Below are 16,563 nucleotides of genomic sequence, written 5' to 3'. Positions count from 1 at the left end.
TGATACCTAATAGCTATTGTGAAGTTATGGAGGTAAAGGAGACAGACCAAGGGGTCTATATATACTCCTGGCCAGGTGTACATTGTAGAGCATTATAATACCCAGGGACTGTGTCCAAGACCCAGACCCATATAGGAGCAAGCAGTGCAGGGCATAGGACAAGTGCCAGTTGGAAATTTTGTCACTTTGCTACTCAGTTCCCAGTCACAGATCTAGAGGAAACTGATGAGGAAGCCTGTACCTAGGCATGTAGTTTAAGGATATAGGATGGTCTCAGGCCTTAGCCTGTATAGCAAATAAGGGGGATGCTAAGCCAATATCAGTGGTATCTCAGACCCCAAGGTTAGATCAGGGTTTTAGGACTAGTTTCTAATCCATTCCTAAAGAATAACCAGGGCAGGAATATTAATTTATTGTTTTGTTGATCTGAAGTAGCATAGCTTTTCAGCTGGCTGATATGGACTGAGTCTAATAGTAGTCTGCTTTTGCTTAGTCCTAGATCCAGATCAGAAACTTGTAAAACTCAAACCAGGGATTAGAACCTTCCCTGGATTAGACTATTTTTTGAAACACTGAAAGGTAGCAGGTTCTCATTGGGAGCAGTCTCTGAAAGTCTAGAATAACACAGCACTCAGGACCCCCCAAAAGAGGCAACAAAACCAGCCCAAACTTTTCCTCCAGGAAGGTGCAGATTACAGCCATAACAACTGAGTTCAAAATCAGGAAATAGACTGGAAGAATGAACAAACAAAAGAGTTTAACCATGAAAAGTTATTATGGTGATAAGATAGCTCAAAATGCAAAAACACAAGAAAGGAATGACTTTAAAACATCTACTATCAAACTCTCATAAAGAAAAGCAGCTTGGGCACAATTTTAACTAGAATTCCTGGAAGAAGTGAAGTAACAGTTTAAAAAAATGCAATGAGTGTGCTAGAGGAAAAAAAGAGAGTTATAGAGAAAAGAATTGGAAAAGGAATTAACAGTGTGGCACAAGAAGCACAAAACCATTCCCAAGCCACAAACTAGAATGGATCAAATAGAAGCCATTAATTCCTCGAGACAGTAAGAAATATTAAAACAAAGTTAAAAAAAAGAGAAGAAAGTATAATTTAAATCATAGCATAATTGACTGATCTAGAAAACAGATGTGAAAAAAATTGAATCATTGGACTATCTGAAAACTATGGTTTAAAAAGATCCTCAACATCCTGTTTTTAGACATCATAAATGAAAACTTCCCAGAGCTCTAAGAACCAGAAGATAAAATGGAATTAGAATGAATGGGTTGCCTCCTGAAAGAACCCCCAAAACTTCCTAAAAAGACTGAAAATCCCAGGAACATTCTAGTCAAAATCTAGAGCTTCCAAAGAAAAACCAGAAAGAAGCAGAAAGAATTCATGTAATAAGGAGCCACAGTAAGGATCACACATGATTTAGCTCCCACTCTGAAGAAGTGGAGAGCTTGAAATACAGTATAAGGTGAAGGGTATTTTTATGTCTATATTTCCATGTAACTATATATGAACATATTATCAAGAATAATTTGCTCAGCAAATTATGATTGTATTACTCTGTAGTATAATTATATTATCCTGTAGCAGTTTGGAGGGAAAAAAAGGGGGAGCCTTTAATGAAATAGGAAGCCAAGTATTACTGATTAAAAAAAAAAAATCAGAGTTTGGTAGACAAAGGAATCCAAAGAAACATAAAAGGCAAACATGTACTATAATAAAGGACTAAACTATAGTAAAGTACACTTAGCTTCCAGTATGGGGTGATGATTCATGTATATCCTCTGAACCCTATCATCATCAGGAGTCCTCAAATCTAATTAGAAGGTCTGAGAGTAGTTCTAGTATGTCTTAAAAGAAGAATTGAAAGGAAGGGGAACAGGAATACATTGAGGATGAGGGAAGAGAAAAGAAAGTTAGGGAAAATTATAATCAGAGTACACAGAGTATAGACAAAAAAGGAAGGTGTAGGGGGAGTAGTTGATGCTTGAATTTCACTCTCATATGAACTGGTCAGAAGAGAGAAAATATATACATAATTGGGTATAGAAATACATTTCATTCAACAAAGAACTAGGAAGGAAGAGGGGAGAAAAGGAGACTTGAGGGAGAATAGCTTAAGGAAGGGATTGGCCCTAAGCAAAACATTTGTTTAAGGATGTATAAAAATATTTTAAACTCTTTTTTTTTGAAGTAGCAAAGAATTAGAATCTGAAGGGGTGTGCATCAGTAGCTGATTGATTATGGATTTGATGGTGTGCTGTTATACTGAAAGAAATGATCAAGGGAATGGTTTCAGAGAAATCTAGGGAGACTTGTATGAACTGAAATAAAATGAAGTGACAGAACCAGAACAATTTGTACTTTTGACAGTAATACTTAGAGACAGCTTTGAAATAATTAGGAACTGGTCAGAATAATACTAAACCATAATTTTTGAGGACTAATGAAAATAATGATATATTTTCTGATAGAGAAATGAAGGATTCAAAGTGCAGAATGAAATATGTCTACATACAGATTTTTTTTCTTTTAGACATGACCAGTGCACAAATTTTTTTCTATACGTATTTGTAACCAGAGTTTCGTTTTTTTACTTTCTCATTTGAAGGTGGGAAGGGGAGGATGATGGGCAGTGGGGAGTAAAGACAGATTTTTGTTGATTTTTAAAAATTGGAATTAAAAAATATCAAGTTATAGAGAACCATAAGCCATTTGTAATATATATATACATATATATATATATATATATATATATATATATATATATATATATATATATATATATATATATATATAGTTTTTTGTAATATAATATAGTTTTTTGTTTATTACCAGAATATGGAAAAGATATGTGATTTATTCATCTTGGGAAATTCCTAATATAACAGCTCCCTTCAAAATCATATTTAGTTTATCAATTTTGCCAGACTGTCTCCTTTTATGTGGTTTGATATGGACTTATGAATGGGATCCTGGCATAAAGGACTGGTCAGGAAGAACTGGGTTCAAGTACTGCCTTTTATACATAATTAGGAATGTGACCTTGATCAAGTCACTTCTCACTGCTCCAGGCAACCATCCGACTTTATAAGTTACTGATGAGCTATGATCTGCAGCGCTAGAGAGTTATCATAATGAGGAAACAGATTTGGATCAAAGTTTTGCATAGTATATAATGAAATTTTATTTTTATGAAATGATTGTGATATGAGGTTTTAATTAATTTTTGTCTTCAGTAAAGACTAATTTAGGTCAGCTTTACATTATTTTACTTTCTTTCTGTCTTGAGTATTATAGGATTCACACATGTGCTTTCTTTCCCACCAACTCTTATTTCAACTAGCCAGTTTCTGGTTATTTTCAGAAATGCACTTAGAACATTATCTTGGTCATGACATTCCCCAAAATTAAGAGTTTTACTACTTATTTTAAACCTAAAAACTAGCAATGGGAGGTAAAATTCGCATATTCATTACTAACCTGTTATTTTGTTATAAGCATTTTCTTTTTTTTTTTAAATTATTAAAGCTTTTTATTTACAAAACATATACATGGGTAATTTTTCAACATTGACCCTTGCAAAACTTTCTGTTCCAAATTTTTCCCTCCCTCAGGTAGTCCAATATATGTTAAATATGTTAAATCCAATATATGTATACATATTTATACAGTTATCTTGCTGCACAAGAAAAATCAGATCTAGAAAGAAAAAAAACCTGAGAAGGAAAACAAAATGCAAGCAAACATCAACAGAAAGGGTGAAATTGCTATGTTGTGGTCCACACTCAGTTCCCACAGGCCTATCTCTGAAGGTAGGTGGCTCTCTTCATCACTGAACAATTGGAATTGGTTTGAATTATCTCATTGCTGAAGAGAGCCACGTCCATCAGAATAATCAGCTTATAGTCTTGTTGTTGCCATGTATAATGATCTCCTGGTTTTGCTCAGTTCACGTGGGTCTCTCTAGGCTTCTCTGAAATCATCCTGCTGGTCATTTGTTACAGAACAATATAATTCCATAACATTCATATACCATAACTTATTCAGCCATTCTCCAATTCAGGGGCATCCATTTAGTTTCTAGTATCTAGTCACAACAAAAAGGGCTGCTATATTACTGGAAGACCTCAACTTTACCCTCTCAGAACTAGATAAGTCTAACCAAAAAATAAAGAAGAAACAAAGTTAAGGAGATAAATAGTTTTTTTTTTTTTTAAATATGGTAGAGCTCTGGAGAAATTTGAATATATTAAAAGGGTTTGCACAAATAAAATCAATGCAGCCAAGATTAGAAGGAAAGCAGAAAACAGGAAAAATATTTTATGGCAAGTTTTTTTGTGATAATATAATTAAATCACTTTTATAAGAATATGAGTTATTCCCCAATTGTTTGATGGCCAAAAGATATGAGCAGAAAGTTCTCAGAAGAAGGATTCATATCCATAATCATATGAAAAAAATGCTCTAATTCACTATCTTGGTTGTTTTGTTTTGTTTTGTGAGACAATTGGGATTTAGTGACTTGTCCAGGGTCACACAGGCAGTCAGGTAGTACTGAGTATTAAGTGTTTGAGACCAGATTTAAACTTGGGTCCTCCAGACTCTAGGACTGGTGCTCTATCCATTGTACCATCTAACTGCTCTCTAAATCTCTAGAGAAAGAACTGATGGAGACTGAATGAAGATTGAAACATAGTTTTTTAACTTTACTATTTTTCTTTATGTTTTCTCTTATAGCGTGATTCATCTGGAAATGCTTTGCATAATTATACATGTCTAACCTATGTCAAATTGCTTACCTTTTCAATAAGGGTAGAAATGAATGCAGGAGGAAGAGAATTTGTATTGAGTGTTTAACAAATTAATGTTAAAAATACTCTTCATGTAATTGGAAAAAATTCTTTTAAAAAAACAATTTGGCCATCTCCCAATAGATGGGTATCTTCCCAGCTCCCCACCCCCAGTTCTTGGCTATCAAAAAAAAGTGTTACTATAAATATTTTGGTGTCTATGGGAATTTTCTTATTGATGACTTTCTTGGGGTTTAAGCCCAGTAATGGGAGTCTCTGATTCAAAAAGTATAGACATTTAGTCACTTTATATGCATAATTTCAAATTACTTATAACATTTCACTGTTTCAACTAAGTATTAGTGTGCCTATCATTTCACAATCCCTCCAGCATTGACTATTGCCATTTTTTTGTCATCTTTGCTATTTTGCAGTGTCAGGTAAAACCTCAGGGTTGTTCTGTTTTGTATTTCTTTCATTATAAATGTTTAGCACATTCTTTCATGTAGTTGACAATTCTTTGGTTGACTGTTATTTTCTTTGACTTTTTATTTTGGGAATGGGTTTTAGTTATACATATTTGTTAATTATTTACTTATCTTGCATACCTATATTTAAGCCAAATAGTGTAGCATCCAAATTTTTAAAGGAAAAATTAAATAAAGTATGTAGTAGACCATAAAGATCATTAAAGCTCATTGTTTAAAAGAGTCCCAACCATCAGAGTTAATTATCACATAATTTTCTTGTTGTTGTGTACATTGTTCTCTTGGTTCCAGTCTACTTTGTATCTAGTTCATGTAAATCCTCTCTGAAATCATCCTGCTGATTATTTCTGACAGAACAATAATAATATTCCATAATACTCATATGCCATACTTATTCAGCCATTTTCCAACTAATGGGCATCCACTCAGTTTCCATTTGTTGCCAAACAGAACAGGATTCAACTTGTTCAAATTGAATTTAGAGCATATTACCAGGACCAGAATTTAGAAGTTATAGAAAAATTTCACTCAGTATGAGGAAAAAGTTCCTAACAATCAGATTTTAAAAATAGGATGTTTCTTTGAAAGGTAGAGAGGTTTTCATTCATTATTGGTCTTCAAGAAAAGGCTTAGTGACAACTCTTGAAATTTTCTACTTTCAACCAAAAATTATTTTTTGTGGTGGTGTTGATGATGATGATAATGATGCAAGTCAGAGGCTCATTTTATGCTTACTTCACTTTCTTGATATGAAAATAATAAGCTTTTGATTTTTTGATACATTAAGCAACAAACTTTTTTATATTCTTTTAACTTTTAAAGTGGGTGAATTGTTTGAGAAATTGTTCCCTATGTCCCAGATAAAACTTAATTTTTAAACTCAAGATATTTTCCATAATTTTTGTCTGAAGGTTTCCTTTTTGAAGCACAAGGAGCATTTCATTTTTTTTGTGTGTGTCTTTGTGTCCCTGGTATCTAGCAAAGTATTTTTAACATTTAATAAATACTTTTTGGATTTGTTGAAATCTTCAAGATCTAGCCTTCTTTATTTAGCTTTTTAGAATCCCCTAGTTAGAAAAGATCTCTCTTGCAAGTCGTCTATGCCACTCTGTTGTCCTTATGCTCATTTATATTCTAAAACATGCTCTATATATGTGTGTATATATGTCTTAAATCTTTTGTCCTGCTGTCTTTTGGAACCTCAGTCTAAAGGCACTAGGAAATTGTTTGCTGAATTGATATGGAAGGTATACCTACCTAGGATCATAGAATTATCAGAAAGTAGGAATGTTTAGTCCTTTAAATTTTATCTTTAGCACCTAGTACATAATAGGTGCTTAACAAGTGTTAATCGATTAAGTGATTTATTGATTCTAGATATACTGGAAGGGTCCTCAGAGACCAACTAGTGCAAATCCTTTTTTTTTGTAGATGAGATTCTAAGGTTAACCAGCTGCACTATATTGCTAAGATTACTATAATTCAGCGATGAAATCACAAGATACTGTTGTATAAGCTAACTGTACTTTTCTGGAAAAGAAATGTAGAAATTAAAAGAATTTTTGAAGTAAAGAATAATAGATGTCCTTTTTATGAATTAAATCTTTAATATATAGGTGTGTGTATGTGTGTGTATATATATATATATATAATTGAGGCATTTCAAGAGGTTAAAAAGAAAAGATACATTTAAAGATTTTTACAAATTTTAATGTAGAAAGACTTTTTAAAAAAGCAAAACAGGACTTCCTTCCAGCTTACCAGTTTTGGATAATTGACTTTTAACCATCAATTTAAATGTTCCTTTATTAGATAGATTTTAAGAGAAAAAGAAACAATTTGACCCAAAAAGATCTTTTATTGCCAATTAATATGTGTAACAGTTATGTTAAATATGTATTTAGGAATATAATACATTTTTACTCAAAAAGTTGCTAACGGTTAGACACTACTATCTCTGAATAGAAGTCACTACATGGTTCAGATAAGCTATGATTTTCTCTAGTTTTCTATGATTTTAGAGAGGCTTACATCGGAAAATTACTTTCTTTTGTTATCCATTTGTATATGATATGCCATATACTATAGTTAAGTTTCTCAATAACAATATACTCATTTCTCAATACCTAATAAGTAATTATAAAATACCTAATTTGTGGTTTTGTCTCTTTGCTAAGCACTGGGAATATAAAAATAGGATCAGTATTATACCAGATAAGTCATCAAATGACCTTTCCTTGTGGTTTAGTACATTGACATTGCACTCAAGTTTACCTTTTTTCATACCCTGTGAAGCATTTTGCAAAAATACTACTGTTGAATAGTAGATATATAAACAAAAGATACTATTTCAGCTCTTCTCTGCATGAAATTCTTTTTGAATCTTTACAGATTCTTTTGTTCTTGTGATTTTCATTAAGGAATAATCATTTTAGAGTCAGCTTCCAAATTTCAATTATATGCATGCCAACCTATTGCTATTTTACAGCATAATGCCATTCCTAATTTGCTACATTATAACATTTTTGGATTTATTTCATTTTATAAAGATGCTTAAGCCATGCATAAATGAATTTTTATTCTTGATCAACAGACATATGTAGGGTGTGTCGATCAGAAGGAACACCTGAGAAACCGCTATATCATCCGTGTGTATGTACTGGCAGTATTAAATTTATCCATCAAGAATGGTGAGTAGAGTTTTTAGAAATTATATTTCAAAACTCATTTTTGTTGCTAGTGTAATTTATTATTTAAATGTAGAAATTCCTTTATTTTTGATATATTATTATTTGTTGGGATTTTAAAAAAAAGTAGGCATCCCAAATTTTCATAGGGAGAAATAAAAAGATAAACTAAATATAATTAATTTCATGGATTTAAAATCACTTTATTTACATTGTCTTTTATGTAAGATTTTTTCTCAGGGCTTATATTTATTAGCCAGTTGGCAAAACAGGTTTCTTTAAAGCCAATAAATTAATTTAAAGTATTTATATATGCATCAGTGAATAGAAAGGGAAAGCATTACATTCATAGAGGACTCAGATAGCTATTATACCCAGACTTTTCTACAATATCTGAATTTGGGCATCCTGTTTATTTAGTACATAGACTAAGGCTAGGAGATGAATGAACAAGGTCACTTCAATTAGGCTGGATTCAAAAAAATGGATAGAATACAAGATATAGTTTTGAGTTTTGAGTATAGAAGAAGGAACTTGGAAGGAAGTTATATTTGCTTCCTTGCTTCAAGCTTCGTGAAAAAGACAGTTAAAAGCAGGATTTAATAATGTCAATTCATTTCATGTGAAATAACTTACTCAATAACAACATGCTCAATTCTTAACACCTAATAAGTTGTTATAGAGTACCTACTTTATGGTTTTGATTCCTTGCTAAGAACTGGGATTATAAAGACAGGATCAGTGTGAATAATTGACATCATAAATGCCAAATCACAGAATTTGAAAGTTGGAAGAGACATCAGTGGCCATTTAGTCTAAAATATGTGAGATGTGAAAGGAATCTCACCTATGACAAACCTAAAAAAAACCGATCATCCAGCTTCTGCTTGAAAATTTTCTAAGGAGGAGGGAACCCAACAATGATGCTTTCTTCCCTTTATTTTGTAACTTTAATGACAATACTATATGATATTTTGAGGGAAAGCATGAATATCTTATTTTTAAAACTCTAAAAGATTAACATTGTGCCCCAAATTGCTAACTTCCCTAATAAAATATTATGGATATATCATCCATGTATTTACCTAAATACTTCTCGAATTTATATTTTCAGCTTTTACTATCTGTTGGAGGTAAGGAATTCCATGTGTTGACTACCTGCTGGGTAAAGTAGTATATGTGCACCAATAAGAAATTAAAAGTTTTTTGAAGATAAAGACAGTGTCTTAGTTATAGAGTACTTACTTTATGCTTCGTCTCTGTGCTAGGCACTGGGGATCTAAAAATAGGATCAGTATGAACAATATGACATCATAAATGCCATCGAGAATTGGGCAAAAAAATCACAAAATTTGAGGTTGGAAGAGACATCAGTAGCTATCTAGTCTAACACATATGTGAAAGGAATCCCAATGTCTTATTTATCTCACTGTTTAGCACTGTGACCTGCAAAATAAAATGGTGCAAAATAAATATTTATTGAATTTTTATTTATACAAAATTCTTTCAGATTTCAATGTTTCAGAGCATTTCTTCACTGTTATTAGTCAATGGTTCTGCAAAAACTTTGTTGGCCAAAACAACAATACTGAGGGAGAGAGCAGGGAACATTCTTTTAAATAAGATCTCTGCTGTTCCTTTGCTTATAGTGGTAGCTTTCCTTGGGCTGGGCCAACCACAATTTTCTGATTGGCTAATAAAGTCATATTGACTAGTATTCCCTGAGTTGGGGGATTTGTGATAACAGAGGACAACCACCATTTACAATAGGTTCTCCACAGTGGAATACCAGACTTGTTTTTTAATGTTATTTTGAAATAATGTTGATTAAGAGATTATATGAAGCATGTTTGTCTTCTAGTGTTTGGTGAACATAATATTTGTCCTGCCAATAAAATTCAAGAATTTAAAAAACTTGACTCATCTATCTCCCTTTCAGTTGTTACAGATTGAAGAGTCATAATTACTTGTTCTTTTCTCATATATCTTCTAATTTCTTAGTTGTCCTGCTGTCTTTTCTGTATAGAATCTTTTTAAATAAGGCTTTAAGTAAGAATTATATATGTTTTTCCAAGTGCAAAAAGAAAAAGATTTGAAAAAGAAAACAATCTTTGGTGATGAATTTCACAAACCTATGATTAGTATTAGATTAATATTATTAGTATTAGATGCCATGTGGATGAACAGTGGTATAATGGAAATAACATTCAGGATTCTTCATCTGTTAAGTGGAGGAATTGAAAATAGCTACATATTTCAAATTTAAAAGTATAAAGAAGTAGGAACTTTTGTTAAATAAATGTAGATGGTGTCTGGGGAACAAAATAAAAATCAAAAAAATCTGAACCTTATAGAGCTGGATGGAAGATTTGAAAGCATCTTATTCGGTTTTATTAGTCCATTAAGGTTTTTCTGAGACTAGATTTTTTTTTTTTTCTTAAAATAGTTTCAGAAGTAATTATGTATTACTTGGCCTTTATGCACTTTGTGCTTAAGCCAACCTGGTCTCTACTTTTTGTTCTCTCTATAAAACATTCCATCTTTTGCCTCTGTTTCTTTCAGACTGATCTCCAGGTCTGGAACATTTCTCCCTTCTTATCTCTGCCTCTTAGAATTTCCAGATCCATTCAAAGTTCAGTTCACCTTTTACACGAGGAGATTTTCCCTAAATCCCAAGTTGTGTGTATTTATTTTCTATTTTCTTGTTTATGAACATTCCCTCCAGTAAAACATTAGTTCCTTCAGAGCAGAAGCTATCTAATTTTATATTATTCTCAATATCTGGTACATAGCAGACAATAAATGCTTGTTGGTTAATGTACAATTAGTTTTATAGATAATTTTTAAGCTTCTCAAAAGTAAATATGTTCATAATCTTTTTTGTTGTTGTTAGTTTTCATTTCAATGACTTTTTCTTTCTTATTACATCACTGAAGGTACCATTAGATCTTTAATTGGAAATTCTAGCATTGGGACATAATCATTTGAGGGAGGTTATGCTTCTTCCCTGTGATAGTCCTATCTGCCTTGTGGTCCTCTTTGTAGTCCCATGCTCCTCTGTGACTACTGTGAGGAAGAAGATAACTCTTCCTTTCCCCCTAACTCTTATCCCCATAATCTCTTTACTGTTCTGGTATCATTATGTAGTTGTTCAAAATATTATGTAGTTCTACAAAATGCCAAAATTAAGTGCAGTGTTTTGAAGATGGGGAAACTTTTTGTGAAAAAATGAAAATTATAGTTAATTTATAACCTTAAACTTTAAAAATGTATTTTGTACATGAAAAATATTTTTGCAATATATTTATATTTTATAAATATTATATATTTCTAATTTCAGCTTAGTTCAATGGTTGAAACACAGCAGAAAAGAATACTGTGAACTATGCAAACACAGATTTGCTTTCACACCAAGTAAGTATAGTATTAACAATGTCTTTGTGTGTATTATATCTTTGAAATTTTGAAGTAATATTCTTTATTCTTTCTTTTCATATTTCATTCCTCCTTGATTTTTAATATAAAAAAGTATTCTGAGCTCCTTTTTCTTCTTACCTGGTTTGTTATTAAAAACATCTCAGATTTGCTGTATTGTACCACCAGAGCTATTATGACTTTATTTGTTAAATATCTAAAATATTGAATTAAATTTAACAAATATTTATGCTTGCAAACTTTGAGGCAAAAATACAAGTCACTTGCCCTCAAAAGAGTTTAAATTATACTTCAATATTTAACAAAATATTTATAACACTTTATTAAGCAGGAATAAGTTGCTGATCCATTGAAGGAAAGGTGTGAGAAAAATTAATCAGCCTTTTTTCCTTATTATACAATACTTCTTAAATAGAAACATCCATTAAATTTATTTATGGATGTGTGTGTGTTTTTTCTGCAGCATAAATTCTGCAAAGGTAAATTTTTTTGAGTATTTTGAATGATTAAAGTGTGTGCCGTAGAAATAAACATTATTGACTTTGCATTTTTCCTCCCCACTGGATAAATAGGAATTTTTGATAAAGGAAGCTTCTCTCTTCCTTTGATAAAGTATACTTAATTATAATACTTTCTCTGGAAATTCTTGTACCTGAGTGGGATGAAATGGATTTGACTTCTGACTCTGCCACTTATCTTATTCAAGGACTTGGTTTCTTCAATAATCAGTATCACAAAAGTCAATTTTGTTATTAATTGCTTAGAACTGAAAAATTATCACATGCAACTTTAAAAAATTTATGTCTTTTGGCCTTATAGCAAATTAAAAATCTCAACTATTCCATGTTAGTAGAGTAAGGAAAGGGGGAAAGGATACAGAAATCGGTTTTGATGCTATCCTTGAGTCTGCTAGTGAAGCTTTGCTGCTAATAGTATGAAAAGAAGTAGAAGGATGCTAAGTGAACTCAGGATGAATGAGCATCAGTTCTGTTTTTTTCTAACCTTCTTTTGAATTCTTGGTGTCCTAAACTATGTAGATAGGTGAATTTGCTTTATCTTTGGTTTCTATTTTGGAGAAGTTATGGGAGAAAATGTCTAGTCCACCATCATGTTGCTCTTGTGACCCAAACTCTGTCACAATAACTTCTAGTAAGGATATAGCTCTTCTGGGATATATAACTCTTATCTTTCCTGTAAGCCATTCCTTGTAACAAATATTAAAGAAAAGAGGAAAAAAAAGCAGTTTAACAAAGTCGGTATGCACATCAGATGATCTGGTAATATATACAATATTCCACATACTTTGGAAAGAAGGGAGGAAAGTACATTTCTTAGTAGTTTTTCTCCTAGCAATGTTATCTTTTCTCTGAATTCTTTGAAACATATTATTTCCAAATCAAGGTTACATGTCAAACTTTTCTGAATTAATTTTCAGTTACATCTGAAGTCTTCTTTCTCCCTTCCCCAAGAAATCCAATCAATTCTGCTTCAACAACTAATTCTTCCATTTTGATGAGAATCTGGTCCAGAATTAGAAGCTTCCTTCCTTGATTTTCCCATTTTTTTGAAAGATGGCATCATTAATATGGATCCAGAAATTAATAGTTGCTTTACTTTTGCAAGAGAATATTCCAACAAATTTCCACATAGTTGAAGTTCCTCTTAATGCTATATTTTATATAATGCCATGCTATAATCTTGTGATCTATTTCTTTCTCTCTGAAGTCAATCTACAGTTGTTGTTGTTTTTCCCATGACAGTAAAAGTTCTCTTTTTGGCAGTCAGATGCTAAGCAAATGATGTATTTGATACTCTCATTGTTGTTACTGATAAGCCAAATCTTGAGTTTTATATCCTGACTTTGATAAATTATAAGACAAAAATAATGAGCGCATATAACATATTACAGGTCTTAACATTCTGTTAAATGAAGATTGAAATAATTTAATCCATTTAACCTTGAGCAGTGGAGATATGTTGGGTGTTTTCAACATGTATGACATTTTGGATGTCTTCAAGTATTTAAAGGATTATTTGTCATCTCGACACTAAAAAACAGAATTGGTGTCAGAGGCAGAGAAATTGTTGAGAGGCCAATTTTGGCTCAGTAATAAGGTTAATAGTCCTAAATTTTAAAGCTGTTTAAAAATATAATGAGGTTTTTCTTTAGATATTAAGTTCCTGAATGTTGGATGTTTTCTAATTGATTCTGGATTATCATTTGTTTGAAGTGCTATAGGAGAATTCTGCTTATGTATTTGTTGGATACTTTTCCTTTTTTGAGATTCTGTGTTTTGGGGTAAATGAATTATTATGATCTTGATTTCATTTATTAAAACTATTTATCTGAACTGTCTTATTAAGAATCATATCCTGTCACAAAAATTAAGCTCTAGATACATAATAGCTTTTGTATAAATAATTTAAATATTTTTTGATATATTTTGTTTTGAAACTACATATCCCTCCAGCAAAGACTCAATACAAACTGCATTTCCTTGAAAATTTATTAGCTCTTACAGAAAAGAGGACTGGATCAATTTTATAATAATGATCATATGATACTAATATTGATTTTTTTTTATTAGAGTTTTGTGGCCTCTCAATATTGTTATTTATTCATTCTATACAGTGGGTTGTTTTTTTTTTTTTTTTTTAGTTCAGCTTTTTATATAAGTAGCTATTTTTTTAACAAAATATAAATTTTTTGAGTTCCATTTTTTTTTCTTTCAGTTTATTCCCCAGATATGCCTTCAAGGCTACCAATCCAAGATATTTTTGCTGGACTGGTTACAAGTATTGGCACAGCAATACGTTACTGGTTTCACTATACACTTGTGGCCTTTGCATGGTTGGGAGTTGTACCTCTTACAGCATGTAAGTATTAGTTTTTCAGTTAGGGATTTCTTAAATATTGTTTAATAATAGATACCATTATATGATGTTATTTCATGTGATATTCTTTAATGATTATATAAAGTATATATTCTTAAACATAAAGAAATTTCACTTAAAGAAGTTGGGCTCTAGATAATTCAGGCCAATTCCAAGAGACTTGTGATGGAGAGAACTATCCGCATCCAGAAAAAGGACTGTGGGGGCTGAATGTGAATCACAACATAGTATTTTCACTATTTTTGTTGCTATTTGATTGTTTTTTTTTTCTATCTTTTTTTTTCCCTTTTTGATGTGGTTTTTCTTGTGCAGCATGATAAATGTGGAAATATGTGTAGTAGAATTGTGCATGTTTAACATATTGAATTACTTGCTGTTAAAGGGAGGAGTAAGGGATGAGAGAGGGAGAAAAATTTGGAACACAAAGTTTTTGCAAGGATGAATGTTGAAAACTATATTTCTATATATTTTGAAAATAAAAAGGTATTATTTTAAAAATAATATTAAAATATAGTGATAAATACTTGTATTAGTAATTCATTTTTGGCAGTTTAATCTAGACAGACATTTCCCAAAGAGAATATAGGAAAGAAAAAATGAACAAAATATGGAAAATATTATTTAGATGACCAAACTTATACTCTGGACAAATGATGGATTTTAATTCCTTCAGTCATATTGTAATTATCCTCAAATTTTGGATTTTTAGGAAGTTTATGTCATGCCCACTAGGATTTCATTTTCTCTTCTACCTTGTTTTTATTTTTATTTTTTAATTTTTAAGTTTTAAAATTTTATTTTAATACTTTATTATTTTTCTAATTACATATATAGTTTTCAACATTCATTTTTGTAAGATTTTGAGTTCTAAATTTTTTTTCTCCCTCCCTCTCTCCCTTCCTTACCTTCTCCATTCCCAGAACAGAAAGAAATTTGATATGTTATTTATGTGCAATCATTTTAGAAAATATTTCCATATGAGTTAAATTGGAAAAGAAAGATCAGATGAAAAGGGGAAAAATAGAGAGAAAAAATAAAATAACAAATGTGAAAGTAGTATGCTTTGATCTGCATAGAAAAAGTCTACATAGTTCTTCTTCCATATGTGAATGACATTTTCCATCCTAAATCAGTTGGAATTATTTTTCCACCTTGTTTCTAAAACTTGCTTGTAAGGCTAAATCTGGTATATATGGGTGCCTACTGAAATGAATGGCATAATGATCTCAAGTAGGCAAAGTGAACTGAAAAGGCTCCTCTTCTCTCTACCCTTTTCTCTCCTTCAAAAACAACAAAAATACCCTCATGTTCTGTGATAATGAAAGATGTTTCAAGGCAGATTTAATATATTCTGTAAGGTAGATGACTTATATAAGAGATATAGTGGGAAATTCTAGAGTGTGAAGTTAAACATGAACAAAAAGTTCTTTGAATATTTTATTTGATTTACCTGAATTTGAGAAATTTAAGTAATTGATACTAAATTTAAGTGATTCTAATTATAATTTATGGGGCAGATAGTATTTTAAAAGAATTTAATAGTATTTATATTTTGATTCACTCTAAGGATTTGATGTCCTCATAAGAGAATGTAACTTAATATATGATTACAAATATGAGCATTATAAATCCCCAATTAAATACCAAATTTGAAATTCTGAAAATAAAATGGGAGAGTAATAAAACTGAAAGAAAACTATTGAATTAAATAAAACTAAGAGTTGGTTTTATGAAAACCAAAAAAATAGATAAACTTTTAGTTAATTTGAAATATAAACATTATAAATTTTTTTTAAAAGTTGCTATTGTTATAGTATTTTTAAAAAATGTTTTTTGTTTTTGGATAGGCCGTATCTACAAGTGCTTGTTTACTGGCTCTGTGAGCTCACTATTGACACTGCCATTAGATATGCTGTCAACGTAAGTATAAACGAGTATAATATGAAAAAAAATACTTGATTTAAATGATTCATTTTCTCTCCCCCCCCCTTTGCTTTCTCCCTTTCTTCCTTTCTTCCTTCTTTCCTCTTCCCTTTCTCCCTTCCCTCCCTCCCTCCTCTCCTCTTCCTCATCTGTTAGGGTAAAATGACTTGCTTAGGGTCATACAGGTAGTGTCAATCAAGTATCTGAGTAAGATTTGAATTCAGAGCCTCCGGATCCAGGGCCAGTGTGCTCTATCCACTGCACCACCTAACTGTCCTGGGAATGATTCATTTTTATTGCTTATTTGTTTTTCTTTATTAAAATTTAA

General features: G+C 31.3%; 1 protein-coding gene across 1 annotated transcript in view; it reads left to right on the top strand.

Annotated features, from left to right (window-relative positions):
* MARCHF6 (membrane associated ring-CH-type finger 6) overlaps positions 1-16,563 on the top strand; it is a 72,978-nt gene that overhangs the window by 15,861 nt on the left and 40,554 nt on the right. The window contains 4 exon segments of the mRNA XM_074279126.1: positions 7,889-7,985; positions 11,323-11,396; positions 14,151-14,294; positions 16,160-16,232. Coding sequence (XP_074135227.1) covers positions 7,889-7,985; positions 11,323-11,396; positions 14,151-14,294; positions 16,160-16,232 — 388 coding nt within the window.

This window comes from Sminthopsis crassicaudata, chromosome 1 (assembly GCF_048593235.1).
Source record: "Sminthopsis crassicaudata isolate SCR6 chromosome 1, ASM4859323v1, whole genome shotgun sequence".
Taxonomy (NCBI): Eukaryota; Metazoa; Chordata; class Mammalia; order Dasyuromorphia; family Dasyuridae; genus Sminthopsis; species Sminthopsis crassicaudata.
The sequence above is the reverse complement of the archived record's forward strand: the minus strand, read 5'-3'. Positions and strand labels throughout refer to the sequence as shown.